Raw genomic sequence first — 17623 nt, 5'->3', positions numbered from 1 at the left:
ATTATTGTAACTTTTAGTTTTTTTTGTTAATTTCAAATTTATTTATGTGTTTTATATTTAATTATTGTAATATGTAATTAATGAAATAATGTTTTTATTTATTTGTTTGTTTGTTAGGGGTAGAGATCATGTACATTAATCCAGAAATGTGAGAAGTGTATTATAACACTATATATAACACTATATAACACCATATAAACACCAAATAACATTATGTAACACCATATAAAACTATGTAACACTATATAACAATATATAATACTATACATCTATCATAGACATGCTATCAGACAGAATATAGTGTTATATTTGTTATATAGTGTTATATAATGTTACATAGTGTTATATAATGTTACATGGTGTTATATGGTGTTCCATAGTGTTACCCGGTGTTTATATGGTGTTATATAGTGTTATAATACACTTCTCACACTTTTGGATTAATGTACAGGATCCTCTATGTGTTTGTTAGATAATTACAATTAATGTAAATGATACATTTTTTACACTTCTATTTATCTTCTACTATTCTATTTCAACACTTCTAAAAGGTTATTCCAATGGAGGGGCACATTAAAAAACCCACATCCTCAAACTGAAAATTGATAAGACCGAGGGTTCGAGTTTGCCAAAATGAACCACTTCCTACTCAACCTATGCAATATCCACTATACTATACTACCCCTAATCTCCACCTATGCGAAATATGCCAACTCAAATTGCACCGGATCATTTCACTATTCAAACACCCGAAGAACCAACCAGTGATCACTCAGCTATCGTGACCCAAACCCCCACTACCAATGCCTAGTTGGCTTGGCAACTTTTAGTTTTTTTTTTTAATTTCACATTTATTTATTTATTTATTTTATTTTTAATTGTTGCAGTTGTTTTATCAATTGATGAATATGTATTTCTATTTATTTTATTTGCTTGTTTAATAGTTAATAAAAATATTAGGGTATCGGGTTCAACTAGGAGTGCCCCTAATTTTTAGACTATGTGTAACCGTTTAACACCCTAGGCCATGTCAACTGACTTGGGCGTTAAACACCGTTCCATGAGAGCGTCATGGGGGCAGGAAGGGTTCTTTCGTGGGTGTGGTAATGGACATTAGGCATGTTTGCGTGTATTTAGAGCATGTTTGGCTAAGCTTTTTGAAACAACTTATTGACTTTTTAAAAAGTCATAAGCTCCAAAATAATGTTTGGCAATGAGGGTGTATGTGAGGGGAAAAAGTCAATAAGTCACTCCATGCAGACTTTTTCCAAAAAGCCAATAACTTAATAAGTTGTTTCAAAAGCTTAGCCAAACATGCCCTTAGTTTCGTGGCCAACCACATACCTTCACTTGGTAAAGAGCGTTGCCCCACTGCAGTCAGTTTTAGAGTTGAATTTGGTTGAAATGAGATGACATTATATTAGTGGATAACGAAAAGGGTATATAGGTTTTCTCACACCTTTATGTATGATTTTTATATCTGGGTGTATATTGCAATATTGAAATAATTTGTTTTTAAAAAACTTAAAAAGTAAAAAATATTAAATTCTTCTAATTAATAATCTTATAACATTAGGCTCATATCTTTTAACATAAAAATGTATATATTTTTTTCATCGTATAAATACTAAAAATACATACGAGCATATCTTCTCGTGACGACAAGAAAAGTTAACCATGGCTTTAGATAACAAAAATCCAAATAATCATTTTTTTCTCTCTAGCATCTCTTATTATAGAAGATCAATAACAAAAAAGATTAATAAACTTGTAGAAGATCAATAACAGAAAGGATTAATAAACTTTAAAACATCTCTTACTTTAGATGTCATAATTTGTAATCCTTTTCATAGAAGATTAACAAATAGAAAAAACAAACTTAAAAACTAAAGAAAATTAGGCGGATCATGTGACAGATAATATGCAAATAAATGTGCCAATTGCATACACCAAACAAAATTTGAGGTTGGAATTTATTGACCAACACACCACTCCATTAAAGGCATCATGGGTTGTGCTAGATTTTAAACTTTGAAGTGAAGTAAATAGTTGTTATCCACCAAGTGAATGTATATCTCATATTCAAGTCACATGAAATGTTATCCCCTTCTTAATCACAAAGATTTTCTTATTAAGAGTTTTATAAAACCATGATAAATCTATTATTTTTGTATCCTTATACTCGAGTCCACATGGGATTTTCATTTGACAAGAACCTGAGATCGGTGGTGGACCTATGAATTATTTTCTGTGGGTGCGAACGATGGGTTCAGCCAAACTTTCAAGGGGTGCGATCGGGTTTTTGCCTATAAAATACACTATTTTTTAAGGGGGGCGCCCTTCCACCCAAACCATGCTTTGGGTCCGCCCCTGCCTGAGATCTTCGTAGGTCTTTGTGTTTTCAACAAATCGCGTTGAATCTCCTCAAGCGATCTTACGTAGACGAATTGCATTTACGACGTTAATCTAATCGGTTCTTGTACAAAACTTATGCTATATTCTTTAAGATTTGTTTGCACCATGGCAAAGTAATCTGAATGGTGACCTTGTGTCTACCTTTCAACATTCTACCCAACAAAAGTAGTGAAACAACATCCAAGGGTAAATCGGTCATTTACAGGCTAGAAACTTCTATATCTAGAAATCCCATAAACAAACACAAGACAAATCGGCTGTGGTTGGCAGAAGACTTTCGGTTCCAAAACAACTCTTTCCCTCTGACATTCCACCCCTGCAGCACTAATAATATCCATCTTAAATCCCTATTTTACCCCTAGATATTTTCATTAATTCCCATCCTACCCTTCCTTCTTCATTGGCTCCCCAACTTGTCACAGATACAACACACCACCAATCACCTCAAAGATAAATTCTCCACCTGTTTCTTTAATCTTTATAACACCCTCAAAAAAATAAAAACCTCATAGTCTTTAAAATTCCTTCATGGGTTGTCACTAAGGTATGATCTTTTTCAAGATTCTTGATATTTTTGACTTTTTCAAAGTCAACTTTGCATAAAGTTTCAATCTTTTCTTGATATTTTGATGTATTCCATCTGGGTGTTGTGCCTTTTAGCTGTTTATGGAGTAATTTTCCATATGGTAAGATCTGGGTTGTGTTGTTTATGTAACAGTATCTGTTCTCATGATCTTTAACTCTTTAAGTGTCTTATATTTGGAAAAAATTTCAAGATAGTGCATACTACTTTAAAAAAGTTCAAATCTTTGTGGGTCTAATGTTCTCTTTTTAGTGTAATTATTATCGAAAAATATTGGGAATGTTAAAAAGATCAAAACTTTATGGTGTTTCATTTTTTTTAAATTTTAACTGTTTTCCCTCTAATTGATTTCCCCTTTTTGTCTGTATTTATCTTTGAGTATGTTAAATCTTTATCTGGATCTTGTATGCAATAAAGTTTATGTTTCTTTTTGGTGTTTTGTTGACAGATAATTGATACATAATTTATTATCTTGTATTGAAGTTGTTTGCAAATTGAATGATGCCTGGGTTGGCTATGGATGAAGTTGTTGAAGACAAGGTGTTTGATGAAATGCCTGAGAAAGAGAATTCGTCAAAAAATGAGAATTTGGAGTTTACCAAGTCTCCGAACGATGTAGGTTCGGTTGTTCATGTGAATCCTGGTGATGCCGGTGCTTCTGGGGCGGTTGTTGAGCCGTCTATAGAAGAACTTTACGATAACGTGTGTGATATGCAGAGTACTGATCAGTCTGTATCTAGGCTGAGCTACGGATCAGACGGTGAAGAATCGAGAATCGATTCCGAGTTAAGGCATTTGGTCGGTGGTGAGATGAAGGAAGTTGAGATTTTAAAAGAAAATGAAGAGGGTGTTAAGCAAAATGAAGAAGAAAGCTTGAAATCCAACTCGTTAAAGAGCTCGAAGAAAGCATCGCAATCGCGTTTGGAGTCAGAAGCAAGTTCTATATCGAGTCCGAAGAGCAAAACCCATAAAACAAACAGTCTTTTAGCAAAGAAAACGAACAAGAAATCGAGGAAACCGGTTGTCGGTGAGGGTACTTCTAACGAAACAGATAAAGACTCGGATCGTGGCCCGTATTTGCTTAAGCAAGCACGGGATTTAATGTCGTCGGGTTCTAACCCTCGTAAAGCACTTGATTTAGCTCTTCAAGCAGCCTCTTGTTTCAAGAAATCGTCAAACGGTAAACCAAATTTAGATATCGTAATGTGTCTACATGTTACAGCTGCAATATACTGTAGTTTAGGCCAGTACAATGAAGCTATACCGGTTCTTGAAGAGTCTATTGAAATCCCAGTGGTCAACGAAAGTCAAGATCACGCTCTCGCTAAATTTTCCGGTTTAATGCAGTTGGGTGATACTTATTCTATGTTGGGTCAACTTGAAAATTCGTTGAAATGTTATACAGTCGGTTTGGAAGTACAACGAGAGGTTTTGGGCGATTCGGATCCAAGAATCGGTGAAACGTGTAGGTATCTTTCGGAAGCTTATGTTCAAGCACTTGATTTTAACGAAGCCGAAAGATTTTGTAAAATGGCTATTGAGATCCATGTAAAGAACGGTTTGCAAGCGGAAGAAGCAGCCGATAGGCGGCTCATGGGTCTGATTTACGAGTCAAAAGGTGACCATGAAGGTGCTCTCGAGCATCTAGTTTTGGCTAGTATGACCATGGTGGCTATCGGGCAAGAAAGCGAGGTATCGTATGTAGATTTAAGCATTGGCGACACGTATTTATCGTTATCTAAATACGATGAAGCTATATTCGCGTATCAGAAAGCACTCACGTCTCTTAAATCATCCAAAGGCGAAAACCATCCGTCTGTTGCTTCTGTTTACGCCCGTTTGGCTGATTTATGTAACAAAACAGGGAAATTTAAAGAATCAAAATCATACTGCGAAAACGCACTTCGTATATACGAGAACCGCGTTTCGGGAATCCCGTTAGAGGAAATTGCTTGCGGTTTCACCAACATTTCTGCTATTTACGAGTCTATGGATGAGATCGACCAGGCACTCGAGTTACTTCACAAAGCGTTAAAAATATACAACGACGTTCCAGGTCAGCAAAGCACGATTGCGGGTATAGAAGCTCAAATGGGCGTAATGTATTACGTGTTGGGAAAATACTCGGAATCTTATGATTCTTTCAGAAACGCCATTTCTAAGCTTCGTGTAAGTAGTGAGAAGAAATCTGGTTTTTATGGGATTGCACTTAATCAAATGGGACTCGCGTGTGTGCAACGGTATGCCATAAACGAAGCTATAGAATGCTTTGAAGAAGCTAGGACCGTCTTGGAACACGAGTGTGGTGCTTTTCACCCTGATACGCTTGCGGTTTATAGCAATCTTGCAGGCACTTATGATGCAGTTGGAAGGTGTGAACTTATGAACTATTATCATTTATCTTGTTTGGCTATACAACTTTTATGATCTTGAACAAAATGTGATCTTTGTGCAGGTTGGATGATGCAATCAAGATATTGGAACATATAGTTGAGGCTAGAGAGGAGAAGCTAGGGACTGCGGGTTTTGATGTGGAGGATGAGAAAAAGCGATTAGCGGAGTTATTGAAAGAGGCCGGGAAAGTTAGAAGCCGAAAAGCTAGATCATTAGAGACCCTTTTTGATTCAAATGATCAATCAAAAACCAGCAATGAGGTTATTGAGGTATGATGATGATGGTGGTGGTGGTGATTTGATCTTGAAACAATGTATCATATAAGTTTATAAACACATAATTATGTCTTTGAGGATTGATTGTTTGATGTATTTGTATTTATATTGCTTCTATGAGTTCTTGATTTTTGTAATTATTTGTATATGATGAGATGCTTCTATATGGTATACACAATCATGAGATTATCTTTAAGATTATGATGAGTTTTAAATTAGATGGTAACTTGATATTATGGTTTTATGTTATTTTCTATTATGTTCATTGCAAATTTCTTATTCCCTGTTCACTATGGGACTTGAATCAAGACCTTCTCCTCCCAAAGTGGTTAAAGGCTTTTGCCTTTGTCAATGGATCACCACCTCATTAGTATCATTATACTCAGTTAATCCCACAAATAGCAAAGCTAAGGTAGGGTTTGAGGACGGTAAGATATAGACAGCCTTACCTCTGCTCTGTAGGAATGGAGAGGTTGCTTCCAGTGAGACCCCCGGCTCGATAGTAGTTTTGCATCAAGCCTTGGACATAAGGCACATATTTTTCTGAATTTATCTATAAATTTTATTTAACCTATCAAATATCATTCTTCATCTCTATCTCTATCGTACACACAGACACTTATTTTATTAAGTTTTTCTCTTTCCTAGATATTCACGAATATTACAGATATATATAGAGATGATGAGTGGGATCTTATATTTATTTACTAATCATAAATTTCTAATTCTTAGGGTGGAAGGGGTGGCCATCACCCATCACACACCACACCCAATCACCATTTGACACATCACCCCATCACATTGCATCACATTTTGCTCTATCACACTTGCAATGGTCATCACTCATCATACCCAATCACAACTTAACATCTCAACACCAAAATCAAACACACACATTCTCCAATCACACCTCAACACCAAAGTCTAACACACACACATACACATTCTCCTATCACTGCGCGATGAACATCATGGGCTTGGCCTCCATCATGCGTGATAGAGCACTCGCGGTGATGTGCCATCACCAATCACTTGCTTCACCCCGACTACCTTAGAACAAAGATAGAGATAGGGATTTTGATGGAGATGTAAAATATAGTAAATCTTTAAATTTTGAAAATAAAAAATGGAGATTTAAATGTGAAGTTTGATGAGCTTCACTAGTAATCCTATTATACATCACTCATATGTAGTAAGGATAGTGTTTAAATATTTAAAGAAGACCATAGATAATGGGTTTTCATATTTGGATTTACCTTTGGTCATAAAAGAGTACTCAGAGTATTCACACTAGGTTTTTTTTTTTTAAATCTCTATCATTATATTATATTATAATTTAATTAAAACACATCCTTTTCTCTTTGTTTATAATTTAAAAAACTTCTCAAATCATATTCTATATCTTACTCACAAATACTTATTTTATTGTTTTTTCTTGGTTTTATACACTCACAAAATTATTATACTGAATCTCAGTACCTAAAGAACTAGTTAAATTATTTTCTATAAGTTTGAAAAAATGACTAAATAGAGAACCTGCTGTGGATGCTCTCATTAGCGTAAGTTATCTCCATAATTTATATTATCGCGGATAATTACCTTAGAAGTTAATTCTATAAACTTTTTAAACCCATTAACTTTTGTTAAATATGCATAAAAGTTAAGGATAAGTGATTTATGTTTATGTTTAAATTAAGATTTTGATGATCACTTAAAAATATGCATTTCTAATAAAACTACTTTTTATAACGTGCATGTTTTTGTAAACTAAACAAAGTTTTTAAAAACATGTTGTTTGGTTAGCCTATGAAGAAGAATATTCTCTTAAGTGTAAATTTGTTTCACCTGTAATTTTACTCTTAGTGTAAATTTGTTTCATATGTAATTTTACTTATATTTCTTCATTTCTATACTTAAGAGCATATACAGTAACGGACCCATGAATTTTTTGATAGGGGTGCGGATGAAGCGTTCAACCATATTTCAAGGGGTGTGATCGGGTTTTTTTACCTAAAATATACAATAAAATTCTTTTTCAAGGGGTGTGCCCTACGACTGTGAGTAGGTCCACCCCTGAGGATATCCAGTAGTTTCTTTATCATCATCATCCTTGTAGTTTAGCCGAAACCAACCTTTATTTCTAAATTTTGTGCATATTTTAAAAATCATTTACTTTTGATTTCCCATATCTATATCTATTTACTTAATTATATAATAATTTTTATTTTGGTTTTATATTATTTTCTCTTTCTCCTGGTCAAAAAATATTGGCCATGAGGGGAGTGGATTAAATAGCAAGCAATAAGAGTTAAATGTCATTATTTAGTTCACGTGGTTTGGGTCATTTTTTCAGTTTAGTCTAAAAGTTTCATTTTTTGCCTCTGAATCCAACGAGGCTTCACCGTTGACATTTTAGTCCACTGGGTTAACTTCATTCATTTTTTCTGTTAACGAGAAGGGCAATTCAGTCATTTTATGTGTAATTCTGTTAACTAGAAGGGCAATTCGGCCATATAAAATGACCGAATTGCCCTTCTCCTTAACATAAATAATGGATGAAGTTAGCCAAGTAGACTAAAATGGCAACGCTAAAACATTGTTTGGACCCACATGCGAAAAACTAAACCTTTGGACTAAATTGGCAACATGACACAAACCACAGGGACTAAATTGGCATTTAACTCAATTTGTAACATATAACGATTGTAAACATGAATGCGCAAACTCTCATACACATTTCTAAGTAATCTTTACTTCATTTAATTTAACACTTTCCGTATTAGAAGTGAGATTATATGTTAACAAGAGAACAAGTGTTTTGTGTGTCAAATTGTAATATTCTTTGAGACACTTATCTGTATTTGTAAGTGGTGATTCAAACAAGATTAAGGAAAAGTTGTAAAAATAATCTTTACCTCAGATAAACGACTATTAAGCATTACCAAGATCATATAGAAGATAAAAAATGATCTCTACCTTTACTGGAGTGCAGCGACGGAGCTTGATCAAAGTTTCGGGGGATGGAAAGCCAGGGACCCAATTTATAAATTGTATAAATATTTAGGCAAAATAATTTGGAGAGGGGGGTCCTATATTATTTTAAAATTTTCGGACAACAAAATCGAAAATTTGACACTTTTAACCGAAATATTGGGGGGGGGGCAGATTCCCACTAAGCTGCGCCACTGCTAGAGTGAAGAGTGATGTTTCTATTAAGGTTAGGGACAAGTTATCAGTTATGTCCATCACATTTGTACTGTTATACATCTATACGTGTGTTATGTTTATATGCTAATGTATCTATTACCTTAATATGTTCACGTGTTATTTTATAGCCTATAAGTTTTAAGCTAATGTTTTGTCAACAAACAAAAATCTCTTAAAAAACACGATCACTAACTACATGTAACATATTAACCCTCTCCCTTTGTTTTTACAGGCCCTTAAGTAGTACAAACCCATATGAACTTTGACAATAGTTGTTATCTATACATATAATAAAGTAAACCAATAGTGGACACGTGTCATTCATTGGAACTATCTATTTTTTTGTTTTCCCGCCTCTTTTCTCTCCTACTTAATTATAAATACATATTTTTATATAATTAAATATATCCATTATCTCCTCCTTAATTATCTCCTACTTAATTATAAATACTTATTTTTATAATTAAAAATATTCATTATATAGATATTAATAAATGATAAGACTAAAATTCAAAGATATATAAAAATAATCTGTTCACTTCACATAAAATTATCTTTAAATTATATAAAGAGTTAATTACATACTTTGTGCAAACCACAGGGACTAACTATGTAATTAACTCTTATATAAATAAAATATTAATACATGTGATTTTCAGTATTCTCCATCGACTTTTTTAAACGAGTTAATTATATAGTTAGTCCCTGTGGTTTGCACAAAATAACAGACTTAGGTACTAATAGTTTAAAATCACCTTCTAGGGTATTAACTTTTCATTTTGTAACATTTGGACTAACTATGTAATTTTTTTTAACCCTCTCAACCTCACTTATTTACATGACATATATTATTCCTACATACTTTTGTATGTTCTTTTAGCTAAGAAACATCTGAATAATCTATCTATATAATTAATACAAATGGATCATTTTGTCAATCAATATATTGATTAATATAACGGGTTATTTATTAATAATAATTTCAATGATTATTGCTCTATAATTATTTTATTTCTTTTTTTTTTTTTTGCTTGTCTCTTATATATTTAATATTTTTTTTCTTAAATCTGTCTTTTATTTTTTTGCTTATTAATAACTATTTAATATTACATTGATTCAACCACGTATAACACACAAGTTTCTAACCTATTAATAAAAAAATAAATAAAGTAAATATTATAACTTATGTAATACACAAGCATCTAATTTAACTTAATAATAAATAAAAAACAAAGTAAAATGTTACATCAAAGTTCATTTTTTTTTCTAAAAACATATATTGATAATTGTGTGTGTTAGTTGATTACATTATTCGTATTTAAGTCATGTAATACACGTGGTTATTCAATCTTGCAATGTACGGGTTTTTAAAGATGTAACTTTTTTATTACTTAGTATATAAAATTATATTTATTCAGCCCGTGTAATACACGGGGTTCTAACCTAGTTCTGTTATAATCTAACAATTTAAAGCATATTTTGAAAATCCTCAAGAGAAAGAGGGCTTGTTTGAACTAATAACCAACAGTTTAAGGTCAAAAAAGCGATAACCTTCTTTAACTATAAGATAATTTCATTTTATATAATTGTAAGAATTTAGAGAATTCGACTAAAACGAAGGTTTTTTTTTCAAAAAGGGATCAGCAAAAATCATAGAAAAAATCAACTTCCCCCCCCCCCCAAAAAAAAAAAAGAATATAGTTTTTGTTGATTTACATCACCGTAAAAATGTCAGTAGCTTTTTATAGCAACGTAAAAAGGTTGAAAATACTACTCGGATTTTTTTGTATAACTGTGTTTGTAACATTTTAATCTATGTGTGTGCAAAAAAAGATCGTAGAACTCGCACGAGAAACCGGAGTTTTCTAAATTCTCATAACTCGGAGAGAGGGGAGGGTGTGTTTCTCCTGATCAGAAGCCTACATTCATATTTCTCTTTTTAATTGTCTCTTATGATTTTATCAAGTGTTTTATTCTTTTATTTAAAATTTGTCTTTTGCAAATCGGACCATATGACCGATTAACTGAGAGCCCCCGATTCGGCTACTATACAATGTATCAAGCATAAATGCCAACATGGTATAGCCTAGTTGATCAGGAGAGTTTTCCGTAAGGTTTCTCCTCTGGGGAGGTCCCAGGTTCGACTTCTGCTGTGTACATATTGGGATTTCAGTATGGAGTTGGGTCTGGACAGGATTTAAGAGCTTGTCTCTCCCTATGGGGTAGTGGGTCTTTTGGCCCCTACAATTGCCGTTCAAAAAAAAAATCAAGCATAAATGAATCAAACAATGAATCGAATAAAACCAATTGAAATAGTCGATCTTGTCTCCTCACTTAACCGGTTAGAGTAATGGACGCCCTTTGTGTAGAGGGTAGGTGGAGTAGAGGAAGGCTCAAACTGACTTGGGAGGAGCGGATTAGGCAAGATTTGCTAGAGTTGCACCTTTCTGAGGATATGGTCCAGGATAGGAGTTCGTGGAGACGTATGATTAAGGTTAAGGATTTTTATGAGAGAGTAATGAGGTGTCTGAGATTTTTTGGGTTAGGGGTTAATATTTCCTACTTTTCAGGTGTACTTTACATGTGTTTATCATCTTGTGTGTGTGTGTGTGTTGCTTTAGGGGCTATAGCTTTGTCTATTCTACTATGTTAGTCGGTTACCACTTATTCTGTGATTGGTGGATTCTTATTGCTATATCTGTAGTTCGCATTGTTTACTTGATGTTTGGTTTCGAGTCCGGTGTCTTTTTGGAAGCAGTCTCTTTATTCATATGGATAGAGGTAAGGTTTGTCTACATCCCACCCTCCCCAAACCCCACTAAGGCTATAGGGTGTGGTCATCACCCTCATGATCACCATGACCCTCAACATCAACGTCATGTCACCTACTTCTAATCTATCATCCAAAATCATTACCCTAAGAGTGTGGTCATGACTCAAACCACTATTATCTTACTTTAATTTATTTTTGTGAAAAGGAAAGAAAATATTGAATAAGGAAAGGAGGTCCATGATTGCCATGGTTTTATCCATGGGAATCATGGTGGATGAGACAAGGGGGTGGTGTAGCAATCAATTAATGGTCCTACGTGGGTATTAATGACCCAACCATTCTCCTCACACTCTATAGCCTAATAGTTTTGCTATTTGTGAGACTTACTGAGTATTGTTGTTGTTGATGACGAATAACGGCTTAAATTGCAGACGGGATATTTAAAATATTAGTTAGAAGATAAAAATTTACTACATATACATTACTAAGTTGAGGGAATAGTGCCAGGCAAGCTGCCTGGCACTTCCCTATTGGACCAACCCAATTTTTAATTTAATTTTATTCATATCTTAAAATTACGGTTTCGTCCATTGTTTAAAATTATGTTTTTGTGCCTAATTCAAAATAAAACTATAATTTTGCCCTGGCTAAAAATTTACGTTTTTGCCCTTAGTTCAAAAACCCATTTCTAATTCTATTCCCAGTTTGAATTTACGGTTTCGCCCTCCGTCTAAAATTACGCTTTTGCCCCCCATTCAAAATAATAATATGTTTTTGCCCCTAGCTCAAAATTACGATTTTGCCCCCAACTTAAATTTACGTTTTTGCCCACAGTTCAAAATAAAATTAAATTTTTTCCCATAGCTCAAAATTATGATTTTGCCCCCAGTTTAAAATTACGATTTCGCCCCCAGTTCAAAATATTTTTACGATTTTGCCCTCTATTCAAAATTATGATTTTCCTCCCATTTCAAAAATTACGATTTCTCCCCCAGTTAAAAATTATGATCTTGCCATCGTTTTACTTTTTTTTTTTGCAAAACTATAGTACTGTTTTATTTTGCTTGGTTGACTCAATGTAACTTTTATTGTGTCAAACAGTTGTCTAACACTCGCTAATTGGTCCTGACAAATTAGTATTTTACCCCCAGCTCAAAATTACAGACCTCTTATTGTTTTAATTTTTTTTAGCAAAACTATGGTAGTGTTTTCATTTAATTGGTTGTCTCGATGTATTTTTTTAGATCATGTTTTAAGTAGTATGTACAAGTAACCTAAATACATGCATACATCTTATGAAACTAAGAAATATTTGATTTAACGCCCCGCAACGCGGGCGGGCATAGGTGTAATTTTTATTCGTCCAGGCATGTCTGGTACATTCTCATTTGTCCTGAAAAATTATAATTTTGCTCTCAGTTTAAAATTATACTATTTCCATCGTTTTAGTTTTTTCATAGTAAAAGTATGGTACTGTTTTTGTTTTAATTTGTTGACTCGATGTAATTTTTTTTGAGATCGTGTTATGAGTAGTATGTACAAGTAACCGAAACACACACATACATGTTATGAGAGAGAAATATTCGGCTTATTGCCCCGCAATGCGGGCGGGGCAAAAACTAGTTTATATACTAGTTTATATATATTTGTTAAGAGATTATAGCATTGTCAATATTCTAATGTGTAGTACTCTTTTGACTACCTCATGTTTCTTTTGATTATTTATTTTCTTTATGAAAGTCAGAATAATATCACTTCTTTGAAATTAAACATTAAACATATAATACATCATGCTCTTTAAATAGTCAAAATATGTCTGCAGACTGCTACTAACAATGAGTTTTATATTGCTAACTTTAGTTTGAAATAAATATGTGCTTAAAACCAATTAACTAAATTACAAATAAATTACTTTTTGTATAAATTTTCGTAAAGATGGAATGTGTTTACTTGATAAACACTTGAGGGGAGTGTTCGAATATATGAATTCTATTCTATATACTTAGTATGGCTTTAAGAATCATAGAAAGATAACTTGATAAAATTAACAAGTTTATCAAAGTATCACTTTTATCTTATTTAACTCTCCAACTTTGACTAATTTAACCTCAGAAAAATCAAAGTATACTCTAATTGAAAACTTAACTTGAGATTATGATGACAAAGCTTGACTTGACCCTTCTTAAACCTACAACGCATATGCAATGCCGAGATTGTATTCTTATATGTTTTATCAAATTAGTTATATAATTTTATACTTGTTTGTTACGCTCACACGAAAATTATATCAAATCAATGATATAAGAAAATGTTATATGGTATATTTGAAAAGTGAGGCCAATCATAAACGTATAAATAAATGTATTAGAGGAGTTGTAGACCATAGGAAGTAATAGCATTTAATATATATGTTTGAACAACAATAAAAGGTAGATTACCGGACAGAGGCGTCTATCAGAATTTATGTACCTTTTTCGAGCTTGAAAAAATGTGCACTTCCATAATGTTTTATTATTATTTTAAGAAAATCAAATTAGTATTAGGCTCAGTAAATTTAATGCCAAGTGGGGTAAATTCTAAACCATAAAAAGGATTTGTAAATGAGCCTATATTGGAATTGTTATGTATTTACTATTTTAAAAAATAACATATATATATATATATCGTTTTTTTAAATCGCGTGCCCCTTGAAATCTCGGGCCTTGTGCGGAGGTCCTTCCCGCGCACCATCATAACCGCTTATGTTACCGGATAAATCCAATGACAAAAGGTTATCCACGCTCGTAAATGCAAACAACGCTGGTGATCCGGTCTGTCATCAATTTCATAAGAGACTCACATCCTAAAGGCCAACTTGGTAAAACCTATGACTCAATCCAGAGTATTTTTGCTACAAGCGAGACTCACATCCAGACCATAACCAAGAAAACCTATCGGTTATGTTTAAGCGAATCTGATTAATCGGTCATTCGGTTATGATTACTGTTAATGCATCTTCGTCAACCGAATTAAACCGAACCTTGTATCTTTGTGATTTTCCAACTTTTATACCTTTATCTTTAGCTTCGAACACTTAACGTCATGCTGCAACTATCCATAACTAAGGTGAAACGCTCATAGTTCATCTTAGAACATGCATAAGTCTTGGGGTGCAAATGAGCCGAGCCAATCCCAAACTCGTTTAACTTATGAAAGCTCGAGTTCGGCTCGATTCAAGCTTTGTTTCTAAAGCTCGAGCTCAACTCCTAGGTAGTTTTCAAGCTCGGGCTTGGCTTGTTTATTATTTTTTTAATAATTTATATTATGTATAAATATTATTTTATATATAATTTAGTTATTTTCTCACGGTTATATAAATAGTAATTATCGTTATTAAAATATATATCGTATATCAATAAAAACTATATAAACATCAGGCTCGCGAGCCGACTCGAGCTCGATAAGCGAAGTTCGGGCTCGTTTACTAAGCGAGCTTGTTTTTAGACTCGGACTTGTTTAAGCTAGGCTCGTTTGAGCTTTTTCTTGAGCCAAGCTCGAGTAGCTTGGCTCGTTTACACCTCGATGCATGACCAATTCTGGAACACCATAAACAAACCGTTTTCAGTTAGCACAAAAAAAAAACATAAAAAAAATACATTGAACAATTTAACTGAATCAACTGAAGCGACCCATAATCAGCTGTTAACCAGTCCATGCTTAACCGACAATCCATGGCCGGCTCTGAGCAAGTGCCGGGTGAGCGTCGGCTTAGGGCCAAAATCGTAAAAGGGGCCCGAAAATGTTTTAGAGTTTATATATTTTTTTATATAAGCTATATATACTACATGATACAAAAGAGGGAAACAAAATCAATTTGTTCTAGTGGTAGGTAGACTCCGTTTTGAAGCATAGGACCCCGGATCGAATCTGTTTTCTGGGCGACTTTTTTCTTTGTTTTTCTGATTAGGAATTGAACTTCACAGGATATAATGTAGTTTTCTTCAACTTTATCTCCATTTAAATGACATTCACAGATATTAAAATGTTGTTTTCTTTTATTAATAAATTCATAAGTGTTTTATTAGAAGGACTCGTGTTAGAACTTAACTAATTTAAAATTTCCCTTTTATATGTTTTGACGTAAATTTAGTTTGGAAACGAGTGGGGTAATTTGTAATCTATACTTTATCACGTCGCTACTGCACATTGTGCACGTTTTGAGTTGGTCTACATTTCGACGTAAAATTTTATTTGGAAACAAATTGGGTCAAATTTAATATATTTTTCATTCAATGGAATGAATTTGGATTACTTTACGTTTTAACGTGAATTTAGTTTGGAAACGAGTCGGGTTAACAGTGGTCTATAATTTATTCGTCGCGTATAGCGTCGCTGCAACGCACAACGTGTGAAAAAGCTAATATTATATTGAATTGAAACTTTCAATGTTTTTATTTAGAAACTTTGAATATTATATTATTACAGGGCGGATAGGGCCCTATTATTTTATCTCGCCCAGGGCCCAAATTTGTTTTAATGTTTTCGGAGACGGCCCTGCGACAATCGATAATGGTAATTGTTAGGCAATCTTCAATAACCAAAGCTCAATTATAGTTATGAATAAACGTTTATAACTGAACCGAACCTACTTTGACACCCCTTAATTCACGTCTTGGGGTGACCCACAACCAACAACATCGACTCACAAGTGACAACCACCCACGTTGTCATGCATCCTACACTTCGACTCTTCGGGTGGCTGTATTTTCTAAATGACTTTAGGTATAATATTTTTTTATCCCTTTTGCCTTTGATACTTTTGGCTCCCTAGCGCCAGAAGCCATCAACTTCTTGACGAGGGTTCAACGGGTTATCCATAGCAATTGTTCGACCCCAAGGGGGCAGGGGTTTGTGTTCGGGAGGTTGGGGTTTGCAATTCAGAAAGGGTTGGCGGCGCAGCTTGTTGCCCGTCTACCTTCTGTTTTGATGTAACTTAACAAGTTTTCTGGTTAGGTAAAACCCTTATAAAAAGAAAAATTCAGTCAAAAAAAAAAAAAAATTGATTAATCTGAGAGTTATAAAACTTCACTATTATCTTATGATGTTTTTTAAGTATCAATTACGTATCCGTTAAAAATTCAAAAAGTGTAATTATTTATTTAGATTACTTCTTTTAGTTATTAAAAGAAAACAAACCCGTTTTAGTCAATGATCTTTAGATCAAGTGGTGGAATGCTTGCATTTCTTTTGGGAGATGCATGTTCAATTTTCACTTAATGTAGATTGAGACACTGGTAGACAATGATAAGAGACCCAGGGAAACCTAGGTTCGATCCTTGAGCCAAACGAGTTTTACCGGTAATTTCATCGTCATGCCAACAAGCGGGTGGGTTACCGTGTTTTCCCCAAAATTGGTGGTAGACTCGGGTTACTCTCGGAGTCTCGGAGTACTCCGTTTGGTCTAGTGGATGCCTCGAGAGTAATCGGAATTGATTCTGTTAACCGTTAAAAAAAACCGTTATTTAAGTTTAAAGTTTGAGTGGTTATGAAAGTTAAAAATCATTTTTAATAAAAATCAATAAACAAGCTGACTTATAGAAAATGAATCACACGTGAATAACGTTAACACGTTTATTTCACTCATCTGTGACTTGCATTTATAGTTTGCACTTATATATAAATCTTTATTTCTTTACTTTCCAATAGTCAATAGTGTGACTCTAGTGTAACTATGGGAAGTAAAAGTTTATTGATTTTACTTATATTAATTTTTATTATTTGATTTCCAATATACTGTTACAAATTTATATACACTACATTCTCTATGCAATCTACTTTAGAATTACGATTACGCCTCTTGTTAAAAATTACGATTTTATCTCCAGTTAAAATTATAATATTGCCATCGTTTTAGCTTTTGACAAATTACAATTTTACTCCCATTCAAAATTACGCTTTTGCGTTAATTCAAAATTACAGTCTTGCTATCGTTTTAGG

The 17623-nt window shown here is 33.5% G+C and overlaps 1 protein-coding gene across 3 annotated transcripts; it reads left to right on the top strand.

The window, feature by feature from the left end:
- The first annotated feature begins 2670 nt into the window (after nt 1-2670).
- LOC110941573 (protein KINESIN LIGHT CHAIN-RELATED 3) lies at nt 2671-5868 on the top strand. 3 transcript variants are annotated; one of them, XM_022183215.2, is made up of 3 exons: nt 2671-2959; nt 3482-5370; nt 5454-5868. In XM_022183215.2, the coding sequence occupies exons 2-3, from the start codon at nt 3497-3499 to the stop codon at nt 5665-5667; spliced, it is 2088 nt and encodes a 695-aa protein (XP_022038907.1). In that variant the 5' UTR covers nt 2671-2959; nt 3482-3496; the 3' UTR covers nt 5668-5868. The 3 variants fall into 3 exon arrangements, with proteins under 3 accessions (XP_022038907.1, XP_022038906.1, XP_035846235.1); XM_022183214.2 differs by having other exon boundaries at nt 3447-5370; XM_035990342.1 differs by lacking the exon at nt 2671-2959 and adding an exon at nt 2999-3101 and having other exon boundaries at nt 3447-5370.
- Nucleotides 5869-17623: the final 11755 nt, after the last annotated feature.

Source organism: Helianthus annuus, chromosome 5 (assembly GCF_002127325.2).
Source record: "Helianthus annuus cultivar XRQ/B chromosome 5, HanXRQr2.0-SUNRISE, whole genome shotgun sequence".
Taxonomy (NCBI): domain Eukaryota; kingdom Viridiplantae; phylum Streptophyta; class Magnoliopsida; order Asterales; family Asteraceae; genus Helianthus; species Helianthus annuus.
The sequence above is the reverse complement of the archived record's forward strand: the minus strand, read 5'-3'. Positions and strand labels throughout refer to the sequence as shown.

Coding starts and splice junctions, on each gene's coding strand:
- LOC110941573 (XM_022183215.2), top strand. CDS start 3,497: ATGATGCCTGGGTTGGCTATGGATGAAGTTGTTGAAGACAAGGTGTTT. Junction 5,371..5,453: donor ACTTATGATGCAGTTGGAAG/GTGTGAACTTAT, acceptor ATCTTTGTGCAG/GTTGGATGATGCAATCAAGA.